Here is a 23,343-nt window from a genome sequence, read left to right on the forward strand (position 1 = left end):
AGGTCAACACCTCCACCTTATCCCCATAACCCAGTAACCCCACCCAACACTAAGGGCAATTTTGGACACTAAGGGCAATTTATCATGGCCAATCCACCTAACCTGAACATCTTTGGACTGTGGGAGGAAACCGGAGCACCCGGAGGAAACCCACGCCCACACGGGGAGGATGTGCAGACTCCACACAGACAGCGACCCAGCCGGGAATCGAACCTGGGACCCTGGAGCTGTGAAGCGATTGTGCTATCCACAATGCTACCGTGCTGCCCTCTGATCAGTATCTGATGAGATATACTAAAGATGCTATATTAATGCTAATTTTGGTAGTGACTGGTTTTTTAATATTTCAAATTAATTCCCCCCCCCCCCCCCCCCCCCCCCCCCGTGTCTGGCCTGGGTTCACCAATCACTGTGGCAGCTGATAGTTGCCAGTTGTGGGAGTGAAGATTGAGTCTGGGTGAGTCACTGATTTGGGGACTTCCTGCTCACAGGGTTAAAGAGCAGCGCTCGAGGTTTGCCCTGAGTACTAGCTGCTTTACCAAGGAGGCAATGTGTCCAGATGACTATTACATGGACGGGCTCAGTATGGATTGTATTCCCTTGGACACAGGTAGGGCAGGGGCTTCAGTGTATTATCTGAAAAATGTTCCCATTCATATTGAATCTGTTATTGTCCAAAAATGTTATTGGAAAACACATTCTGTGAGTGTGTTTGAGAGAGAGAGAGAGGGTGTGAGTGTGCGTTTGTCTGTGTTCTTGTGAATGTAAGAGTGTGCGTCCTTCTCAATATGAGATTGTGTGAGAGTGAGCGTGGGAGACAGTGAGTGAGTGAGAGGAGAGTGTGAGTTTAGTGTATGAGTGTGAGTGAGTGAGAGGAGAGTGTGAGTTTAGTGTATGAGTGTGAGTGAGTGAGAGGAGAGTGTGAGCTTAGTGTATGAGTGTGAGTGAGTGAGAGGAGAGTGTGAGTTTAGTGTATGAGTGTGAGTGAGTGAGAGGAGAGTGTGAGTGAGTGAGAGGAGAGTGTGAGTTGAGAGGAGAGTGTGAGTTTAGTGTATGAGTGTGTGAGTGAGAGGAGAGTGTGAGTTTAGTGTATGAGTGTGAGTGAGAGGAGAGTGTGAGTTTAGTGTATGAGTGTGAGTGAGAGGAGAGTGTGAGTTTAGTGTGCGAGTGTGAGTGAGTGAGTGAGTGGAGAGTGTGAGTTTAGTGTATGAGTGTGTGAGAGGAGAGTGTGAGTTTAGTGTGCGAGTGTGAGTGAGTGAGTGAGTGGAGAGTGTGAGTTTAGTGTGCGAGTGTGAGTGAGTGAGAGGAGAGTGTGAGTTTAGTGTGAGTGAGTGAGTGAGTGGAGAGTGTGAGTTTAGTGTACGAGTGTGAGTGAGTGAGAGGAGAGTGTGAGTTTAGTGTGAGAGTGTGAGTGAGTGAGTGAGTGGAGAGTGTGAGTTTAGTGTATGATTGTGAGTGAGAGGAGAGTGTGAGTTTAGTGTGCGAGTGTGAGTGAGTGAGTGAGTGGAGAGTGTGAGTTTAGTGTGCAAGTGTGAGTGAGTGAGTGAGTGGAGAGTGTGAGTTTAGTGTATGAGTGTGAGTGAGTGAGAGGAGAGTGTGAGTTTAGTGTATGAGTGTGAGTGAGTGAGAGGAGAGTGTGAGTTTAGTGTGCGAGTGTGAGTGAGTGAGAGGAGAGTGTGAGGTTAGTGTGCGAGTGTGAGTGAGTGAGTGAGTGGAGAGTGTGAGTTTAGTGTATGAGTGTGAGTGAGTGAGAGGAGAGTGTGAGTTTAGTGTATGAGTGTGAGTGAGTGAGAGGAGAGTGTGAGTTTAGTGTATGAGTGTGAGTGAGTGAGAGGAGTGTGAGTTTAGTGTGCGAGTGTGAGTGAGTGAGTGAGAGGAGAGTGTGAGTTTAGTGTGCGAGTGTGAGTGAGTGAGTGAGTGAGAGGAGAGTGTGAGTTTAGTGTGCGAGTGTGAGTGAGTGAGTGAGTGAGGTCACAGCTGGAGCACTGTGTGCAGTTCTAGCCCCACATTATAGGAAGGATGTGATTGGACTGGAAAGGGTGCAGAGGAGATTCACCAGGATGTTACCTGGGATGAACATTGAAGTTATGAAGAGAGGTTGGATGGGCTTGGGTTGTTTTTTGCTGGAGCAGAGACTGAGGGGCGACCTGATCGAGGTGGACAAGGTTATGAGGGATATGGACAGGGTGGATGGGGAGCAGCTGTTCCCCTCAGTTGAAGGGTCAGTTATGAGGGGGACACAAGTTCAAGGTGAGGGGCAGGAGGTTTAGGGGGGATTTGAGGAAAAACCTTTTTATGAGTGGTGAGGGTCTGGAACGCACTGCCTGGGAGGGGGGTAGAGGCGGGTTCTACCACATCCTTTAATAACTACCTGGATGGGCACTTGGCCCATCCCAACATTCCAGGCTGTGGGCCAAGTGCTGGTAAATGGGATTAGGTCGGCAGGTCAGGTGTTTTTCATGCGTTAGTGCAGACTCGATGGGCCGAAGGCCTCTTCTGTGTTGTATTATTCTGCGATTCTGTGATCCTGATTGTGTATGTCTTTGTGAAAGTGAGTATTTGTGAGTGTGTGTGAGAGAATTGTTATGGGCCAGGGATTAGAGAACCCCAAAGTGTATCATGGAGTTCACCTTCCCACAGCTTTTACTAGATTGTGGTATGGGGAGCACACGGCCCACTCTGCAGGTGTGGTACAGCAGAAATGGAAAAGTATTTTTTAAAGCAAAACAATGTTTATTCGATGAACTCAAGTTAACCTTTTTAAAACATATAGTGAGCATTTTAGCAACCATCAATTCAAATACAACCCCCAAAGAACACAACATTAAGTAATCCTTAAGCTGTCCTTTTAACATCTATAAGACCTTTTAAAAAACCTTTAAACAGAAGCACATCAGGTTAAAGTCACTACTGTTATTAGTTTTAAATCACCAAAGGATCGATTTACAGTCTTTAGATTACAGAGAGAGACTAATACCCCTTCTGGCTGTGACTGCAGCTATCCAGCTCTGAAAATGAAACTAAAACACACCCTGCAGCAAACAGCCTAAAACAAAAGTAAAAAGCTGACAGACAGCCCAACTCCACCCACACTCTGACATCACTGATAAACACCCATTTCTTAAAGGTACATTTCTTAAACACCCATTTCTTAAAGGTACTCTCACGTGACCGAGTGTATAAGTGAGTGTGTATGTGGGTATGTGAGTGTAATTGAGTATGTGTATTAGCGAGTGTGTGAATGAATGTGTGTGTGTGTGAGTGTGTGCATGAGCGTGAATGTGATTGTGTGTGAGTGTGAGGGTGAATGTGTGTGTGTGAATGTGTGTGTGAATGTGTGTGAGAGGGTGAATGTGTGTGTGTGTGTGTGTGTGAATGAGCATGAGTATGAACGTGTGTGAGTGTGTGTGAATGCGTGTGTGAGGGTGTGTGCAAATGAGTGTGAGGGTGTGTGTGAATGAGTTTGAAGATGTGTGTGAATGAGTGTGAGTGTAAGTGTGAATGAATGTGAGGGTGAATCAGTGTGAGGGTGAATGGGTGTGTATGAGTGTGTGAATGAGCATGAGTGTGTGTGCGTTTGTGTGCATCAGTGTGTGTGACTGAGTGTAAGTGTGCATGTGCATGAGTGTGAATGTGAATGAGTGTGAGCGTTAATGAGTGTGAGGGTGAATGGGTGTGTGTGAGTGTGTGAATGAGCATGAGTGTGTGTGCGTTTGTGTGCGTCAGTGCGTGTGACTGAGTGTAAGTATGCATGTGCATGAGTGTGAATGTGAATGAGTGTGAGTGTTAATGAGTGTGATGGTGAATGGGTGTGTATGAGTGTGTGAATGAGTGTGAGTGTGTGTGTGAATGAGTGTGTGTGTGTAAGTGTGTATGTGAATGAGTGTGTGTGTGAATGAGTGTGAGTGTGAGTGTAAGTGCAAGTGTGAATGAGTGTGAGTGTACATGTGAGTGTGAATGAGCGTGAGTGTAAGTGAATGAGTGTGAGTGTGAGTGTAAGTGTGAGTGTGAATGAGTGTGAGTGTAAGTATGAGTTTGAGTGTGAGGGTGTGTCCTGCTGCTGAGATTCTGACTGTCCAACTGGTGTTCTGGTTTTATTATTTCCCTCATGGACCCAACTTCATTTTGTTCTCCTGTCTGAATATGTGGTGACTTCCTGCCGTGTCTACCCCACTATCCATTCCCCTGGCCATGTGTTTGCACATAAACGCCTGCACACCCACACCCTCTACCCTTCAAACAGTCTCTCCAATCACTGGCCCTCCACACTGCTCTCCAACTCAGAGTTCATACTCTAAACTCACTCCGGAATATTATTGCACTTGAAGCATTCATTCTGTTTCTCTCCCGACAGATGCTATCAGCCCTGCTGAGTGCCTTCCAGAATTTTCTGGTTTTAATTTTCAAGTTCCAGCATCTACAGATTTTGTTCTAATCCAACCTCAGCCGCACTCACTTCAGAGCTATCCAGCCTTGACTTTCCTGTTGCAGAGTCATTGCTGTTGTCTCCTGTCTATTCACCATTTTATATGGATATATTTATCCTTATTTTGTTCAGCAATAACTGGACAACCTTAGAACCATCAAAAAGTTACAGCACAGAAGGAGGCTTTGGAGAGGGTGCAGAAGAGGTTTACCCGGATGTTGCCTGGTATGGAGGGCATTAGCCATGAGAAGAGGTTGTTCTCACTGAAACAACGGAGGTTGAGGGGCGACCTGATAGAGGTCTACCAAATAGTGAGTGACATAGACAGAGTGGATAGTCAGAGGCTTTTTCCCAGGGTAGAGGGGTCAATTACTCGGGGGCATAGGTTTAAGATGCGAGGGGCAAGGTTTAGAGGAGATGTACGAGGCAAGTGTTTTTACACAGAGGGTAGTGGGTGCCTGGAACTCGCTGCCGGAGGAGGTGGTGGAAGCAGGGACGATAGTGACGTTTAAGGGGCATCTTGACAAATACATGAACAGGATGGGAATAGAGGGATACGGACCCCGGAAGTGGAGAATATTTTAGTTTAGAAATGGTCTAGCATGAAATGACCAGCATGGTCGGCACAGGCTTGGAGGGCCGAAGGGCCTGTTCCTATGCTGTACGTTTCTTTGTTCCGTGAGCCCATTCGGCCCATCTTGTCCATGCCAGCCCAAGGACACCCAGGTGCCCTTTCTAATCCCACCTCCCTGTACCCGATCCAGCCCTGTAGCTTAGAGCACTTAAGTTGCAGATCCAGGTACTTTTTAAAGAGTTTAGGGTCTCTGCATCCACCACCAACTCGGGCAGCGAATTCCAGACTCCCACTACCCTCTGCGTAAAAAAGTTCTTCCTCATGTCCCCTCTACACCTTCTGCCATTTATCTTGAATCTGTGTCCCCTGGTTCTAGAATTCTCCACTAAGCGAAACACTTTATCCTGTCCACTCTATCTCTTCCCCTCATAAGCTAATGTCCTCCATACCGGGAAACATCCTGGTAAACCCCTTCTGTATTCTCTCCAAAACCTCCACATCCTTCCAGTAGTGTGGTGATCAGAATTGTCATCACATCTGATTTCATTCCCGTGCCTCTTGCTCTCTCCCCACTACCTCCTGATTCAGAAGGTGAGAGTGTGACCCACTGGGGCGCACTGTCTGGACCTGTAAAGACTTAATTGCCTGCAAGGTCTCGCATTCAAAGTATCATCTTGCATCTTTGACTTTGTTTGTGGAACCCCCCTTTTCATTCACCTGAGGAAGGAGCCGTGCTCCTAAAGCTAGTGGTTCGAAACAAAACTTGGACTTTAACATGGTGTTGTAAGACTTCCCATTGTGCCCACCCCAGTCCAACGCCGGCATCTCCACATCACTGGCTCATGGCTGACGCTGTAGACTTGAGAACGGGGAACATCACAAGGGTGGGCGACTACACTCTGTGGGCTGCGAGACTCACGGCTCTTACATCATCTGGTTTCCTTTCCAGTAACCAGCCCATCGAGTTTCCTCACCCCCCCCCCCTCCCCCCACCCTCGCAACCTCACCCAGAGAGTCATTTCTCTCGCTTATCAAACCTGCCTGAGTGATATTGGTGAGCTGTTAGTGTCCTGTGCCTCTGAAGATAAACAGAAGCCACAGCCTTTTCGGGGCTGCACCATTTTCCATAGAAAGTTTCAGGAGGCTGATTGTGGATGGAGAATGTGAGGGCGGTTGTCGGCGTCACATAGCTCAGCGGAGGAGGCCAGTGAGCTCTCACACGGGGGGGATAGTAAAAGAGCAGAAACATTTCCATTCAACGAGTGAGCGGCTGTGCCGTACACCTGCGTCTTGAAGATGTGAAATGGTGAGGAGCTTGGTTAACCTGCGGCTCCATCATACTGAGATCAAATGACAGATAGGAGCTGCGGTGAAGAGTGAGATGGCAGAGGATGTGGTGTCCTCTGATGCAGCTTACTACAGCACGAGGATCCAATGTTTACCTCTCGTAGTTCTTTCAGAGTTACGATGTAGTGTCGAGGCTAAAGGTGGAGGATATTTATGGATAGAGGAAGCCTTCAATGCACAGTGTGCCGAGACCTGGGTCCTTGGAATTGTACCTGCCAGATTTCACCTGTAATCCTTCACCCCGTTATAATAAAACATTTAATATTGATGGGGCAGCACGGTGGCACAGTGGTTAGCACTGTTGCCTCACGGCACTGAGGACCCGGGTTCGATCCCAGCCCCGGGTCACTGTCTGTGTGGAGTTTGCACTTCATAGATTCATAGAATCAGAGAATTTACAGTTCAGAAGGTGGTCCTTCGGCCCCTCGAGTCTACACCAGCCCTTGAAAGAGCACCCTACAGCTACACCTCTGCCCTGTCCCCGTAACTCAGTAACCCCAACTAAAGGACAATTTATCATGGCCAATCCATCAAACCCATCTAAACCGGAGCGCCCGGAGGAAACCCACGCAGACACGGGGAGAAAGTGGAGACTCCGTACGGACAGTGACCCCCATGTCTGCGTGGGTCTCACCCCCACAACGCAAAGATGTGCAGGGTTTGTGGGCAGCATGGTGGTTAGCATAAATGCTTCACAGCTCCAGGGTCCCAGGTTCGATTCCCGGCTGGGTCACTGTCTGTGTGGAGTCTGCCCATCCTCCCCGTGTGTGCGTGGGTTTCCTCCGGGTGCTCCGGTTTCCTCCCACAGTCCAAAGATGTGCGGGTTAGGTGGATTGGCCATGCTAAATTGCCCGTAGTGTCCTAAAAAGTAAGGTTAAGGGGGGAGTTGTTGGGTTACTGGTATAGGGTGGATACGTGGGTTTGAGTAGGGTGATCATGACTCGGCACAACATTGAGGGCCGAAGGGCCTGTTCTGTGCTGTACTGTTCTATGTTCTATGTTCTATGGTAGGTGATTTGCCTCGCTAAATTGCCCCTTAATTGGGGGAAAAAAAGAATTGGGCTCTTTAAAATAAATGACAAAAGCATTTAATCTTGTCATGTGTAAGTAAATGTTAGGAGTCATTTTAGCGTAAGCCAATATTGAACGGGCCACCCATTGTCTTCTATGTTCCCTTCAATCAATCTCAACGGCAATGATATTCATTCACACACCATCTGTAATGTAATGAAAAGTTACACGGTGCTTAACATGTGTCTGACCTTCCACACTGAGAACACAAGGGGGTATTAGGCCAAATAAGCTGGTCGAGGAAGTCGGTTTCAAGGAGATTGGTAAAGGGCGAGAGAGAGCGATAGAGCGTAGGAAAGTTTAGGAAAGGGATTCCAGAGTTCACAAGGCATGGTCCCCCGCTGCTGCTTTGGTTAAAATTGCAACTTCCCCTGGGAGCCATTGAGACAGCAGTGGAGGTGGCCAGGGCCCCCATGAGGGAGACGATGGCCAAAATGGAGGGGAGGCTTGCGGCCCAGGGATCGACAGCGAGAGACCTCGAGAAGGCCACTACGGACCAAAGGGACCGGATCGCAGCTCTTGAAGCCGAGGTAGCAAGCCTTATCTGGACCCGAAAGGGCTTCAAAGAAAAAATTGATGACCATGAGAACATGTCTCATAGATCACAGAATTAGATCATAGAATTTACAGTGCCGAAGGAGGCCATTCGGCTCATCGAGTCTGCCCCGGCTTTGGAAAGAGCACCCTACCAAAGGTCAACACCTCCACCCTATCCCCGTAACCCAGTAACCCCACCCAACACTAAGGGCAATTTTGGACACAGGGCAATTTATCACGGCCAATCCACCTAACCTGCACATCTTTGGACTGTGGGAGGAAACCGGAGCACCCGGAGGAAACCCACGCACACACGGGGAGGATGTGCAGACTCCGCACAGACAGTGACCCAAGCCGGAATCGAACCTGGGACCCTGGAGCTGTGAAGCCACAGTGCTGTCTCGATGCCAAAACCTATAAATCGTGGGGCTGCCGGAAGGTATGGAGGGGAGGGACCCCACGGAATACGTATCGGCGATGCTCGGGAAACTGGTCAGCGAGCAGGGCTTTGCCAAGACCCCAGAGGCGGTCCATGCCCAAAGGTCACTTCAGCAGTGCCCCAGAGCCGGGGAAAGAGCCACGGGAAATAATTGTAAAGTTCCACAAATATCAGGACAAAGAGCAGATCCTGAGGTGGGGGGAAGGCGCGAGAGGATGCAAACGGGAAGGAAGTTCCCGTTTGTACCACGACATCGGATCAGACCCGGCCAAGCTCTGGGCCAAATTTAACTGCGCCAAATCTGCCCGATACAAAAACAAAACGCGGTTTAGCATACATACCCTGCCGTGGGGGTCACATACCAGGGGAAAGGAATTCAGGGGAAACAAAGGACAAAAGAAGGGGGTGGCAGGGTTGCAAAGAGGGGGGGGATAAATCCAAGGGAAGGGGTACCAAGAGGGCAAAGCACAGAGAAAACAGGGGGGGGGGAGAAGGAAGAGGGAGGAGGGTAGAGCGCTGGCTGCAACAGACAACAGGTGGAGATGAAGGAAAAGAGGAAGCAGATGGTGGCCATTTTGAACAGGCCGAGAGTGAGGGTAGGCTCGATCGGACAGGGCCGGGCCCACAAGGTGAGTATTGTTAACCCCACAGGACGTCGGGAAACCCCCCCCCCCACCCCAAATCCCCCTCCACCACCATCTGGGTAGCTACATGGAAAGTGTGGGACGGTGAAGAGATGCAGAGGCCTCACCCATCCCAGGAGTCTCAGGGCAGATGTAGTCCTCTGACAGGAAACACACCTGAGGGAAAAGACAGTCTGACAGCGAGTAAGGAAAGGGCTTGGTAGGATTAACGTTCCACTCATTTTTTGACACTAGGACAAGGGGAGCGTGGCCATTTTAATGAACAGGACGGTCTCACGTACGGCGACGAGCACAGTAATGGAACCGGTAGGTATGGAAGATATAGACGGGATGGTCAAATGGGCAAAAAAGTGGCAGATGGAATTTAACCCTGAAAAGTTAGAGGAGATACACTTTGGAAGGAGTAATGTGATGAGGAAATATTCAATGAAATGGCCTGAGACCTCGGAATATCCGCGGATCAAAGGAACCTTGGTGTGTTTGTCCATAGATCACTGAAGGTAGAAGGACAGGTTAATAGGGCATTGAAAAGGCAGGTGGTTCACTTGCCTTTATCAATCGAGACGTAGATTACAAAAGCAGTGATGTCATGTTGGAGTTGTATAGAACTTTTGGTGAGGCCAAAGTTTCAGTACTGAGTGCAATACTGGTCGCCACATTATAGGAAGGATGTAATTAGGTGGGCAGGTCAGGCACACAAATACATAGAAGATAGGAGCAGAAGGAGGCCTTTTGGCCCTTCGAACCTGCTCCACCATTCGTCACGATCATGGCTGATCATCCAACTCAATAGCCTAATCCTGCTTTCTCCCCATAGCCTTTGATCCCATTCTCCCCAAGTGCTATATCCAGCCGCCTCTTGAATATATTCAAAGTTTTAGCATCCACTACTTCCTGTGGTAATGAATTCCACAGGCTCACCACTCTTTGTGTGAAGAAATGTCTCCTTATCTCTGTCCGAAATGGTTAACCCTGAATCCTCAGGCTGTGACCCCTGGTTCTGGACACACCCATCATTGGCAACATCTATATTGGGTGGCACGGTAGCACAAGTGGATAGCACTGTGGCTTCACAGCGGCAGGGTCCCAGGTTTGATTCCCGGCTGGGTCACTGTCTGTGCGGAGTTTGCACGTTCTCCCCGCGTGTGCGTGGGTTTCCTCCGGGTGCTCCGGTTTCCTCCCACAGTCCAAAGATGTGCAGGTTAGGTGGATTGGTCGTGATAAATTGCCTTTAGTAACCAGAAAGGTTAGGAAGGGTTGTTGGGTTACGGGGATAGAGTGGAAGTGAAGGCTTAAGTGAGTTGGTGCAGACTCAATGGGCCGAATAGCCTCCTTCTGCACTGTATGTTCTATGTTCCCTGCATCTACCCTATCCAGTCCTGTTGGAATTTTATAAGTCTCTATGAGATCCCCCCTTCATTCTTCTGAACTCCAGCGAGAACAATCCTAACCTAGTCAATCTCTCCTCATATGACAGTCCCGCCATCCCTGGAATCAGTCTGGTAAACCTTCGCTGCTCTCCCTCGAGAACAAGGACATCCTTCCTCAGAGAAGGAGACCAAAACTGCACACAATACTCCAGGTGTGGCCTCACCAAGGCCCTGTACAATTGCAGCAACACATCCCTGCTTCTAAACTCGAAACCTCTCGCAATGAAGGCCAACATACCATTAGCCTTCTTTACCGCCTGCTGCACCTGCATGCTTACCTTCAGCGACTGGTGCACAAGGACCCCCAGGTCACGCTGCACACTCCCCGCTGCCAATGTACGACCATTCAGGTAGTAATCTGCCTTCCTGTTTTTGCTTCCAAAGTGAATAATCTCACACTTATCCAAATTATACTGCATCTGCCATTGGTTTGCCCACTCGCACAACCTGTCCAGATCTTGCTGTAGGATCCCTGCATCCTCGTCGCAATTCAACCTCCCGGCCAACTTGGTATCATCTGCAAACTTTGAGATGTTACATTTTGTTCCCTCATCCAAATCATTAATATATATTGTGACTAGCTGGGGTCCCAGCACCGATCCCTGTGGTACCCCACTGGTTACTGCCTGCCTAGTTGAAAAGGACCCATTAATCCCTACTCTTTGTTTCCTCTCTGCCAACTAGTTTTCTATCCACCTCAATACATTTCCCCCAATCCCATGCACTTTAATCTTGCACAATAACCTCTTAGGCTGGACTTTGTCAAACGCCTTCTGAAAGTCCAAATAAATCCATGCTGACTCTGACTGATCCTGCCACTGCTTTCTATATGTTCCGCTATAAAGTCTTTGATAATGGATTCCAGCATTTTCCCCATTACCGATGTTAGGCTTACTAGTCTATAATTCCCTGCTTTCTCTCTACCTCCCTTTTTGAATATCGGAGTGATGTGAGCTACCCTCCAATCTGCAGGGACAGTTCCAGAGTCTATAGAATCCCGGAAGATGACCACCAATGCATCCACTATTTCCCGAGCCACCTCCTTAAGCACTCTGGGATGCAGATTCTCAGGCCCTGGGGATTTATCCACCTTCAATCCCATCAATTTTCCCAGCATCATTTCTCTACTGCTGGGGCTTCACGGTAGCATTGTGGATAGCACAATTGCTTCACAGCTCCAGGGTCACAGGTTCGATTCCGGCTTGGGTCACTGTGCGGAATTTGCACATCCTCCCCGTATGTGCGTGGGTTTCCTCCGGGTGCTCCGGTTTCCTCCCACAGTCCAAAGATGTGCAGGTTAGGTGGATTGGCCATGATAAATTGCCCTTAGTGTCCAAAATTGCCCTTAGTGTTGTGTGGGGTTACTGGGTTACGGGGATAAGGTGGAGGTGTTGACATTGGGTAGGGTGCTCTTTCCAAGAGCCGGTGCAGACTCTATGAACCGAATGGCCTCCTTCTGCACTGTAAATTCTATGATAATCTATGATAATGTTGATCTCCCTCCGTTCTTCCCTCTCACTAAACCTTTCATTCTCCAACATTTCTGGGATCTGATCTGTGTCCTCATTTGTGAAGACAGAACCAAAGTATGTATTTAATTGCTCAGCCATTTCTTTGTCCCTTATTATCGAGGCAACTCAAAACTGATGAAGCTTTGGAGAAATATCGGGAAAGTAGGACGAATCTCAAACGCGCAATAAAGAGTCATGAAATATCTTTGGCTAACAGGGTTAAGGAAAATCCCAAAGCATTTTATTCGTATGTAAGGAGCAAGAGGGTAACTAGAGAAAGGATTGGCCCACTTAAAGACAAAAGAGGGAATTTATGCATGGACTCAAAGGAAATGGGTGAGATTCTTAATGAGTACTTTGCATCGGTATTCACAAAGGAGAGGGACAAAGTGGATGTTGAGACTAGGGATGGATGTTTAAATACCCTCGGTCAAGTTGTCATACGGAAGGGGGAAGTTTTGGGTATTCTGAAAGACATTAAGGTGGACAAGTCACCAGGACCGGATGGGATCTATCCCAGGTTACTGAGGGAAGCGAGGGTCGAAATAGCTGGGGCCTTAACAGATATCTTTGCAGCATCCTTGAGTACGGGGGTGAGGTCCCGGAGGACTGGAGAATTGCTAATGTTGTCCCTTTGTTTAAGAAGGGTAGCAGCCATAATCCAGGAAATTATAGACCTGTGAGCTTGACGTCAGTGGTAGGCAAACTGTTGGAGAAGATACTGAGGGATAGGATCTATTCACATCTGGAAGAAAATAGACTTATCAGTGATAGGCAGCATGGTTTTGTGCAGGGAAGGTCATGTCTTACAAACCTAATAGAATTCTTTGAGGAAGTGACAAAGTTAATTGATGACGGAAGGGCTGTAGATGTCGTATACATGGACTTCAGTAAAGCGTTTGATAAAGTTTCCCATGGCAGGTTGATGGAAAATGTGAAGTCGTATGGGGTTCAGGGTGTACTATCTAGATGGATAAAGAACTGGCTGGGCAACAGGAGACAGAGAGTAGTGGTGGAAGGGAGTGTCTCAAAATGGAGAAGGGTGACTAGTGGTGTTCCACAGGGATCCGTGCTCGGACCACTGATGTTTGTGATCTACATAAATGACCTGGAGGAAGGTATAGGTGGTCTGATTAGCAAGTTTGCAGATGATACTAAGATTGGTGGAGTTGCAGATAGCAAGGAGGTCTGTCATAGAATACAACAAAATATAGATAGATTACAGAGTTCGGCAGAGAAATGGCAGATGGAGTTCAATTCAGGCAAATGCGAGGTGATGCATTTTGGAAGATCAAATTCAAGAGCGGACTATATGGTCAATGGAAGGGTCTTGGTGAAAATTGATGTGCAGAGAGATCTGGGAGTTCAGGTCCATTGTACCCTGAAGGTGGCAACGCAGGTTGATAGAGTGGTCAAGAAGGCATACAGCATGCTTGCCTTCATCGGACGGGGTATTGAGTACAAGAGTTGGCAGGTCATGTTACAGTTGTATAGGACTTTGGTTAGGCCACATTTGGAATACTGCGTGCAGTTCTGGTCGCCACATTATCAGAAGGATGTGGATGCCTTGGAGAGGGTGCAGAGGAGGTTCACCAGGATGTTGCCTGGTATGGAGGGTACTAGCTATGAAGAAAGGTTGAGTAGATTAAGATTGTTTTCGTTGGAAAGATGGCGGTTGAGGGGGGACCTGATTGAGGTCTACAAAATTATGAGCGGTATGGACAGGGTGGATAGCAACAAGCTTTTTCCAAGAGTGGCGGTGTCAATTACAAGGGGTCACGATTTCAAGGTGAGAGGGGGAAAGTTTAAGGGAGATGTGCGTGGAAAGTTTTTTACGCAGAGGGTGGTGGGTGCTTGGAACGCTTTGCCAGCTGCGGTGGTAGAGGCCGGCACGATAGCATCATTTAAGACGCATCTAGACAGGTATATGAATGGGCGGGAACAGAGGGAAGTAGACCTTGGAAAATAGGAGACAGGTTTAGATAAAAGATCTGGATCGGCGCAGGCTGGGAGGGCTGAAGGGCCTGTTCCTGTGCTGTAATTTTCTTTGTTCTTTGTTCTATACATTCACCTGTTTCTGTCTGTAGGGGGCCTACATTTCTCTTTACCAATCGCTTTCTCCTCACATATCTGTAGAAACTCTTAGTGTCAGTCTTCATGTTCCCTGCAAGCTTCCCTTCGTACTGTACTTTCCCCGCCTCCATCAACCCCTTCGTCCTTCTTTGCTGAATTCTAGGTGTTTCTCATGGTTGAGTGCAGATTCGATGGGCCGAAGGGGGCTCTCCTGCGCTGTATTATTCTGTGAATCTGAGATGGTGCGATGCCCGTCTGTGGTGGTGTTCGGGGTGGCTGTGTATCCAGAGCACTGGACAGGGAAGGGGACGGACGCCCTGACCTTCGCCTCACCCATCACCAGGAGGGTGGAAGTGGGCAGCGCCACCCCGGGTCCTCGCAATGGCTCTCACATCTGCCCGAATTCCTGAGGCTGGAAAAGATAACATTTTAAATAAGATGGTGTGGGGGGGAGATTCGACGGCTGACGGGGCATGTTTATTCAGCCTCTTCACGGCAGCAGGGTAGCATGGTGGTTAGCATCAATGCTTCACAGCTCCAGGGTCCCAGGTTCGATTCCCGGCTGGGTCACTGTCTGTGTGGAGTCTGCACGTCCTCCCCCTGTGTGCGTGGGTTTCCTCCGGGTGCTCCGGTTTCCTCCCACAGTCCAAAGATGTGCGGGTTAGGTGGATTGGCCATGCTAAATTGCCCGTAGTGTCCTAATAAAAGTAAGGTTAAGGGGGGGTTGTTGGGTTACGGGTATAGGGTGGATACGTGGGTTTGAGTAGGGTGATCATGGCTTGGCACAACATTGAGGGCCGAAGGGCCTGTACTGTTCTATATCTATATACCTTTTGCAACCAGCGGCCAACGGAGGGACTGTGGGGGCACAGGGCGAGGGGTAGGGGGGTGAGGAGGGGATAGCTAGCTAGGGTAGGGAGGGAAGGGTGGCAGAAAAAGGTGGTGAGGGGGGCACTGGAAAGCCGCCCAGAGGGAGGGGAACTCATGAGGAACAGGGAAAGAATGGGGAAGAAGGCCACTCACCAGAGGGTGCACAGGCCTTCCCCATACGGGGAGGAACCGAGGGAATGAACGGACCCACCCTCCCTCGAAAAATCAAGCTCAAGGGGGGAAACCTCTCCCTCTCCCCCCACCCTCCGCCACCAGCGGAACGGAATTTACTGGCGAGCAAGGGGAAAGACCCCAACTACTGTATTTAGAAGGGTAAATCTGGGGGCATCCCCATCGGCATGTGACAGGAGCCCCAGCTGAACCCCGACAAAGCCAAACACTAATGTATCAATGTCAATATGAAGTAGCATTGGAGCCGCAGTCACGGTGACAGTGAGAGGCTCAAGTCTTGCTGTTCCTATTTTGTGGCGATTATTGCTGGTGCTGCAGAGCCTGTTACAGCGAAACTCAGTTTCCTCTTTCGTTTTTCTGTATTTATAACTCCAGACATCAATAAAAATGTTTTCTTTAGAAACCTCTTTCGATAGGCGAATTGGAAAAGATTATCATGGACAGATGTGAACCCGTTACAAATGGAGGCAGGAGCAATTATGAAGGAGAACAGGGAAATTATACGTCTGTCTTTACAGTAAGATACAATAAATCTGCCAGAAATACTCAGCAACCGAGGAACTTCCGCAACTGAGGAACTGAAAGAAATGTTTAGGAAAGAGTTAACTGGGTCGTAGGTCAATAAGTTCCCTGAGCAGGAGGAGCTATGTCCCAGAGTGTTTAAAGAGTTGGCTACAGAGATGGTGATTGCCACGGTGGTCAGCGTTCCAAATTTAGGGCAGCACGGTTGCATTGTGGATAGCACAATCGCTTCACAGCTCCAGGGTCCCAGGTTCGATTCTGGCTTGGGTCACTGTCTGTGCGGAGTCTACACATCCTCCCCGTGTGCGCGTGGGTTTCCTCCGGGTGCTCCGGTTTCCTCCCACAGTCCAAAGATGTGCAGGTTAGATGGATTGGCCAGGCTAAATTGCCCGTAGTGTCCAAAATTACCCTTAGTGTTGGGTGGGGTTACTGGGTTATGGGGATAGGGTGGAGGTGTGGACCTTGAGTAGGGTGCTCTTTCCAAGAGCCGGTGCAGACTCGATGGGCCGAATGGCCTCCTTCTGCACTGTAAATTCCATGAATCAAATTCTGCCGATTGTGGCAAGGTTCCTGCCGACTGTGAAGTAGAAAATGTAACTCCACTAGTAACTAACATTGACCTGTTAGTCAATGTCAACAGTCGAGAAGCCCCGAGAATCTATTGTAAAGGGTGTGAGAGCTGGACACTATGAATATAATTGTAAAATTTCACAAAGTCAGCACGGAGTTATAAAAGAGAACTCATGTTTGACAAACTTGTTGGTGTTTTTTGAGGTCTTGCAGCATAGATTATAGGAAGGGTGTGATTGCACTGGAGAGGGTGCAGAGGAGATTCACCAGGATGTTGCCTGGGGTGTGATGTGTTGGGTACTCTGGATCCGTGGAGACTGCGTTTACCTCAGCAGTAACACATACAGGCCACCAACACTTGAAATAGTACAACACTATTTTATTAAGCTAGAAACTGTTGAACGTACTTTCACTGTGGATCGACACTATGTTAGATTGAACTAAAGACCTATGCCTATCCTGACCAGTCTATGCTCTCAGCACATGGTGACGATCTGTGCTGCAAGCTGTAAGCTCTGTCCTTCTGAGAGGCTGCATCCCGAATGAGCGGGAAAACTGATGCCCTCTGTCTTTATAGTGAGTGTGCTCTAACTGGTGATTGGCTGGTGTTGTGCGTGTTGATTGGCCTTGCTGTGTGTCAATCAGTGTGTGTGTCTGCACCATCATATAGGGGCCTCACGGTAGCATGGTGGTTAGCATCAATGCTTCACAGCTCCAGGGTCCCAGGTTCGATTCCCGGCTGGGTCACTGTCTGTGCGGAGTCTGCACGTCCTCCCCGTGTGTGCGTGGGTTTCCTCCGGGTGCTCCGGTTTCCTCCCACAGTCCAAAGATGTGCGGGTTAGGTGGATTGGCCATGCTAAATTGCCCGTAGTGTAAGGTTAATGGGGGGATTGCTAAATTGCCCGTAGTGTCCTAAAAAGTAAGGTTAAGGGGGAGTTGTTGGGTTGCGAGTATAGGATGGATACGTGAGTTTGAGTGGGGTGATCATTGCTCGGCACAACATCGAGGGCCGAAGGGCCTGTTCTGTGCTGTACTGTTCTAAATTCTAAATTCTAAATATACTGGTGTATATTATGACAGGGTGGAACATTTAAGTTATGAAGAGAGGTTGGATAGACTTGGGCTGTTTTCACTGGAGCAGAGAAGACTGAGGGGTGACTTGATCGAGGTGGACAAGATTGTGAGGGGCATGGACAGGGTGGATAGGGAGCAGCCGTTCCCCTCAGTTGAAGGGTCAGTTACGAGGGGGACACAAGTTCAAGGTGGTGGGCAGGAGAGGGGATTTGAGAATAAACCTTTTTTACCCAGAGGGTGGTGAGGGTCTGGGACGCGCTGCCTGGGAGGGGGGTAGAGGCGGGTTGCCTCACATCCTTTAAAAAGTACCTGGATGAGCACTTGGCACGTCATAACATTCCAGGCTATGGGCCAAGTGCTGGCGAATGGGATTATGTCGGCAGGTCAGGTGTATTTGATGCATCGGTGCAGACTAGATGGGCCGAAGGGCCTCTTCTGTGCTGTATTATTCTGTAATCATGCTTGGCTGTAGTTAGGGGTACGAGGGTGGCACAGTGGTTAGCACTGCTGCTTCACAGCTCCAGGGTCTCAGGTTCAATTCCGGCCTCGAGTCACTGTGCGGAGTTTGCACGTTCTCCCCGTGTCTGCGTGGGTTTCCTCCAGGTGCTCCGGTTTCATCCCACAAGCCCTAAAAGACTTGCTTGTTAGGTGAATTGGACATTCTGAATTTTCATTCAGTGTACCCGAACAGGCGTCGTATGAGGAACAGTTGAGGACTCTGGGTCTGTACTCGTTGGAGTTTAGAAGGATGAGGGGGGATCTTATTGAAACTTACAGATACTGAGAGGCCTGGATAGAGTGGACATGGAGAGAATGTTTCCACTTGTAGGAAAAACGAGCAGAGGACACAATCTCAGACTAAAGGGACGATCCATTAAAACAGAGATGAGGAGGAATTTCTTCAGCCAGAGGGTGGTGAATCTGCGGAACTCTTTGCCACAGAAGGCTGTGGAGGCCAAATCACTGAGTGTCTTTAAGACAGAGTGTGATAGTCACCACTAGCAGTATTACATGTATTACAGAAAGGCTCGTATAATAGAAGTACATGGGCAAATCCCTGCCTGCTGGCTCCGCCCAGTAGGCGGAGTATAAATGTGTGTGCCCGCCGGTGCTGCAGCCATTCTGGTTCCAGCTACAGGAGGCACAACATCTTTGCTCAATAAAGCCTCGATTATTCCACTCCTCTCGTCTTTGTGGGAATTGATAGTGCGTCACAGAGATAGATAGGTTCTTGATTAATAAGGGGATCAGGGGTTATGGGGAGAAGGCAGGAGAATGGGGATTGAGAAACATATCAGCCATGATCGAATGGCGGAGCAGACTCGATGGGCTGAGTGGCCTAGTTCTGCTCCTATGTCTTATGGTCTGATGGAATGTGGTGACTAGGGAAATCCGAGCAATCTCTTTCTCAAACCCCCCCCCCCCAACACCCTCGCTATTCCTCGCCCTGCAATTGTAACTGTCAGTGTTACTTTCTTCCAGTTCCATTCGAAGAAGTGACCAGTCCACAGACTTTGACAACAAAGATTGAGTTGACAATGCCCATGCCAGGCATGAACCACAGCCACCTCTTGAAAATATACATTGCGATCGCAGCTACTGCCTTCGTTGTCATGGTAATCGTCATCGTCTTCATCGCAATCTGCATCCAGCGACACAAAGCAGCATGCAGAAAGGGTAAGAAGAATGAATTATTGATCAGAAATTTGGGTGCGGGATTCTCCGACCCTCCCCCACCGGCCGCCGAATTCCCCGGCATCCCAAACCTCCCTTCCCCAAACCTGCCCCCCAAACCTCCCCTCAAAGCCCCCAGCCCCCTCAAACACCCACCCCAACCCCCCAAAGCCCTACACCCAACCACCCCATACCCCCGCACCCAACCCCCCATACCCCCGCATCTAACCTCCCATACCTCCACACCCTACCCCCACCCCCAAAACCCCCAACTCCCCTAACCCGCCTCAAAGCCCCCAGTCCCCTCAGACACCCACCCCAACCCCCCAAAGCCCCACACCCAACCACCCCATCACCAAACCTCACCCCCAAAACCCCCACAAGCCCCCAACTCCCCTAACCCGCCTCAAAGCCCCCAGCCCCCTCAAACACCCACCCCCAACTCCCCAAAGCCCCACCCCCATACCCCCACACCCAACTCCCCAAAGCCCTACACCCAACCACCCCATACCCCCGCACCCAACCCCCCATACCTCCACATCCTACCCCCGCCCCCAGCCCCCTCAAACACCCACCCCAACCCCCCAAAGCCCCACCCCCAACTCCCCCAAAGCCCCACACCCAACTCCCCAAAGCCCCACCCCCATACCCCCACACCCAACTCCCCAAAGCCCCACCCCCATACCCCCACACCCAACTCCCCAAAGCCCCACCCCCAACCCTCCCATACCTCCACACCTTACCCCCACCCCCAAAGCCCCCACAATCCCCCCTCAAACCCCAAACTCTCCAAACCCCCCTCAAACACCCACCCCAACCCCACAAAGCCCCACCCCCAACCACCCAAAGCCCCTCCTCCAACCCCCCCCCCATACCCCCACCCCCAACTCCCCCAAAGCCCCACACCCAACTCCCCAAAGCCCCACCCCCATACCCCCGCACCCAACTCCCCAAAGCCCCACCCCCATACCCCCACACCCAACTCCCCAAAGCCCCTCCCCCATACCCCCGCACCCAACTCCCCAAAGCCCCACCCCCAACTCCCCCATACCCCCACACCCAACTCCCCAAAGCCCCACCCCCAACTCCCCCATACCCCCACACCCAACTCCCCAAAGCCCCACCCCCAACTCCCCCATACCCCCACACCCAACTCCCCAAAGCCCCACCCCCAACTCCCCCATACCCCCACACCCAACTCCCCAAAGCCCCACCCCCAACTCCCCCATACCCCCACACCCAACTCCCCAAAGCCCCACCCCCAACTCCCCCATACCCCCACACCCAACTCCCCAAAGCCCCACCCCCAACTCCCCCATACCCCTGCACCCAACTCCCCAAAGCCCCACCCCCAACTCCCCCATACCCCCACACCCAACTCCCCAAAGCCCCACCCCCAACTCCCCCATACCCCCACACCCAACTCCCCAAAGCCCCACCCCCAACTCCCCCATACCCCTGCACCCAACTCCCCAAAGCCCCACACCCAACCACCCCATACCCCCACACCCAACCCCCCATACCCCCACACCCTACCCCCACCCCCAAAATCCCCAACTCCCCTAACCCCCCTCAAAGCCCCCAGCCCCCTCAAACACCCACCCCCAACCCCCCCATACCCCCGCACCCAACCCCCCATACCTCCACACCCAACTCCCCCAAAGCCCCACACCCAACCCCCCCATACCCCCACACCCAACACCCCAAAGCCCCACACCCCCCCATACCCCCACACCCAACCCCCCAAAGACCCACACCCAACCCCCCATACCCCACACCCAACCCCCCAAAGACCCACACCCAACCACCCCATACCCCCACACCCAACCCCCCAAAGACCCACACCCAACCCCCCATACCCCCACACCCAACCCCCCAAAGACCCACATGCAACCACCCCATACCCCCGTACACAACCCCGCATACCCCCACACCCAACCACCCCATACCCCCGTACCCAACCCCCGATACCCCCACACCCAACCCCTCAAAGCCCCACACCCAACCACCCCATACCCCCGTACCCAACCCCCCCATACCGCCACACCCAACCCCCCAAAGCCCCACACCCAACCACCCCATACCCCCGTACCCAACCCCCCAAAGCCCCACACCCAACCCCACATACCCCCACACCCAACCCCCCAAAGACCCACACCCAACCCCCCAAAGCCCCACACCCAACCCCCCAAAGCCCCACACCCAACCCCCCATACCCCCGTACCCAACCCCCATACCTCCACACCCTACCCCCACCCCCAAACCCCCACAAACCGCCAACTCCCCTAACCCCCCTCAAAGCCAGCCCCCTCAAACACCCACCCCCAACCCCTCCAAAGCCCCACACCCAAGCCCTCATACCTCCATCGCCAAACCCCCACCCCAAAAACTCCCTCAAACCCCCAACTCCCCAAACCCCCCTCAAAGCCCCAATTCCCAGCCCCTCAAACACCAATCCCCAACACCCATCCCCAACCCCCCCATTACCCCCTCACCCAACCCACCCCAAACCCCCACCCCCATCATACCCCCATCACCAAACCCCCACACCCCACCCCCACCAACAAACCCCCTACCCCCAAACAATCCAAAGACGTGCAGGTTAGGTAGATTGGCCATTGCAAATTTGCTCCTCAGTGCTTCTTAGTTCTGTGGGGTTACTGGGTTACGGGGACAGGGTGGAGGTGTGAGCTTGGGTAGGGTGCTCTCTCCAAGAGCAGGTGCAGACTCGATGGGCCGAATGGCCTCTTTCTCCGCTGTAAATTCTATGATTCTCTGATAATTCCTAATCCACCACAAACTATCAACGAAAAACCCCCACAACCGCCGCCCACCCCAACATCAGCCCACCCCACAGCCCACCCCCACAGCCCACGCCCACAGCCCACCCCGTCATCAGCCCACCCCCACAGCCCACGCCCACAGCCCACCCCCAGAGCCCACCCCGATGCCAGCCCACCCGGTTAGGTGGATTGGCCATGATAAATTGCCCTTAGTGGCGAAAAAGGTTAGGAGGGGTTACTGGGTTGCAGGGATAGGGTGGAAGTGAGGGATTAAGAGGGTGGGTGCGGACTCGATGGGCCGAATGGCCTCCTTCTGCATTGTATGTTCTATGGTGCTCGAATCAGTGCCAGGCACGCACCTGAATTTTAGCCGGACGCACGATTGCGGTTCACATCACAAGGCAAAGAATTTCACCCATTTTCTCCATGGCAACATCCTGGCCAATCGGATTTGATTGGCAACCAATCAGCACCTATTTTTCCCTGTGATGTAAATTGCTGCGATTGTTTGAAATGCGGTATTCTTGTGTTTGTCCTGCTGAGTGTGAGACGGAAAACTTCAGCAACCTGTGTCTTTTCAGCAAAATTCAAACAACTGTCTCAATGTTTTTTTCATTTTACTTCTTTTTCAAGTGAAGAATCCTGTCGAGGCACCAGAAGAGTTTGAGAAACTGAATGGATGCAACTTGGGAAACAATGGAGTTTTATTCCAGAAGAACAACAGCAATTCTCAAGCACTGAGCGGGATATTCAAGAATTCGGTGATCATGAAGGTTGAGACTGGGAATGAAAACCATCCCAACGCGTGTACTGTCAAAGCCAGCGCCGAGAATCATATCCTTGAATACAAGTGTAGCAAGGAAAGGGAGTTTGCTGGTTTCCCATTGCCAGCCACTGAATTGGGAACGACTGTACTCGTTACAGCAAAAACCATCCAAACCTCCAACTGAGGCAGAAACTGGCAGAGACGGCTTCTCGGAGAGGCTTCACTACAGCTCCAGACATTGTAACTTTGTACAGCAAAATTCCCTCGGGATGGGGGTGGGGGGCAGTGGGAACAGGGGACGGGACGGTGGGGGAGATTTCACCTCCTGATTGGCCGTCAGAACTTGGGCAGCGGATTCTGGGAGGAATCTAAGAGACAAACTGAATGCAGTCGATGCTGACAGTTCAATGTGGCTTCATCAGATCTCCCGCTAAAGCTCAAACGCACACAATTGGAAGGATCTGTGTGAACGTTTAGCCCCACACCACTCCCCCTGCACCCCTCCCCCCCTCACCCCAAGCTGACATAACGTTCTCTGTCACAATTAAAGGTTCGATGTAGCTGAGATTCACAACATTCCACTACTGAGTCACATATGTAGCCAGCACTGTGGCACCATGGGATGAAGATTTGACAAACCAAAATCATGGAAACATTGAAAATAGGTGCAGGAGGTGGCCATTCGGCCCCTCGACCCTTCACCACCATTCAATATGATCCTGGCTGATGGTGCAAATTCAGTATCCCATTCCCGCTTTCTCTCTGTGCCCCTTGATCCCTTTATCCGCAAGGCCCACGTCCAGCTCCCTCTTGAATATCTCCAATAGGGCAGCACGGTAG

General features: G+C 50.8%; 1 protein-coding gene across 2 annotated transcripts; it reads left to right on the top strand.

Annotated features, from left to right (window-relative positions):
• The first annotated feature begins 512 nt into the window (after window positions 1-512).
• LOC119956538 lies at window positions 513-22,762 on the top strand. 2 transcript variants are annotated; one of them, XM_038783830.1, is made up of 4 exons: window positions 513-610; window positions 9,273-9,344; window positions 18,763-18,957; window positions 22,371-22,762. In XM_038783830.1, exons 1-4 carry the CDS (start codon window positions 550-552, stop codon window positions 22,685-22,687), a joined length of 645 nt encoding a protein of 214 aa, XP_038639758.1. In that variant the 5' UTR covers window positions 513-549; the 3' UTR covers window positions 22,688-22,762. The 2 variants fall into 2 exon arrangements, with proteins under 2 accessions (XP_038639758.1, XP_038639760.1); XM_038783832.1 differs by lacking the exon at window positions 9,273-9,344 and having other exon boundaries at window positions 528-610.
• The last annotated feature ends 581 nt before the right edge of the window (window positions 22,763-23,343 follow it).

This window comes from Scyliorhinus canicula, chromosome 23 (genome assembly GCF_902713615.1).
Source record: "Scyliorhinus canicula chromosome 23, sScyCan1.1, whole genome shotgun sequence".
Classification (NCBI taxonomy): Eukaryota; Metazoa; Chordata; class Chondrichthyes; order Carcharhiniformes; family Scyliorhinidae; genus Scyliorhinus; species Scyliorhinus canicula.

Excerpts from the sequence above, each read along its gene's own strand:
- LOC119956538 (XM_038783830.1), top strand. The coding sequence starts at position 550 with ATGTGTCCAGATGACTATTACATGGACGGGCTCAGTATGGATTGTATT. Across the intron at positions 9,345-18,762 it reads CGAGCACAGTAATGGAACCG|TTCCATTCGAAGAAGTGACC; the intron begins GTAGGTATGGAA and ends ACTTTCTTCCAG. Across the intron at positions 18,958-22,370 it reads CAAAGCAGCATGCAGAAAGG|TGAAGAATCCTGTCGAGGCA; the intron begins GTAAGAAGAATG and ends TTCTTTTTCAAG.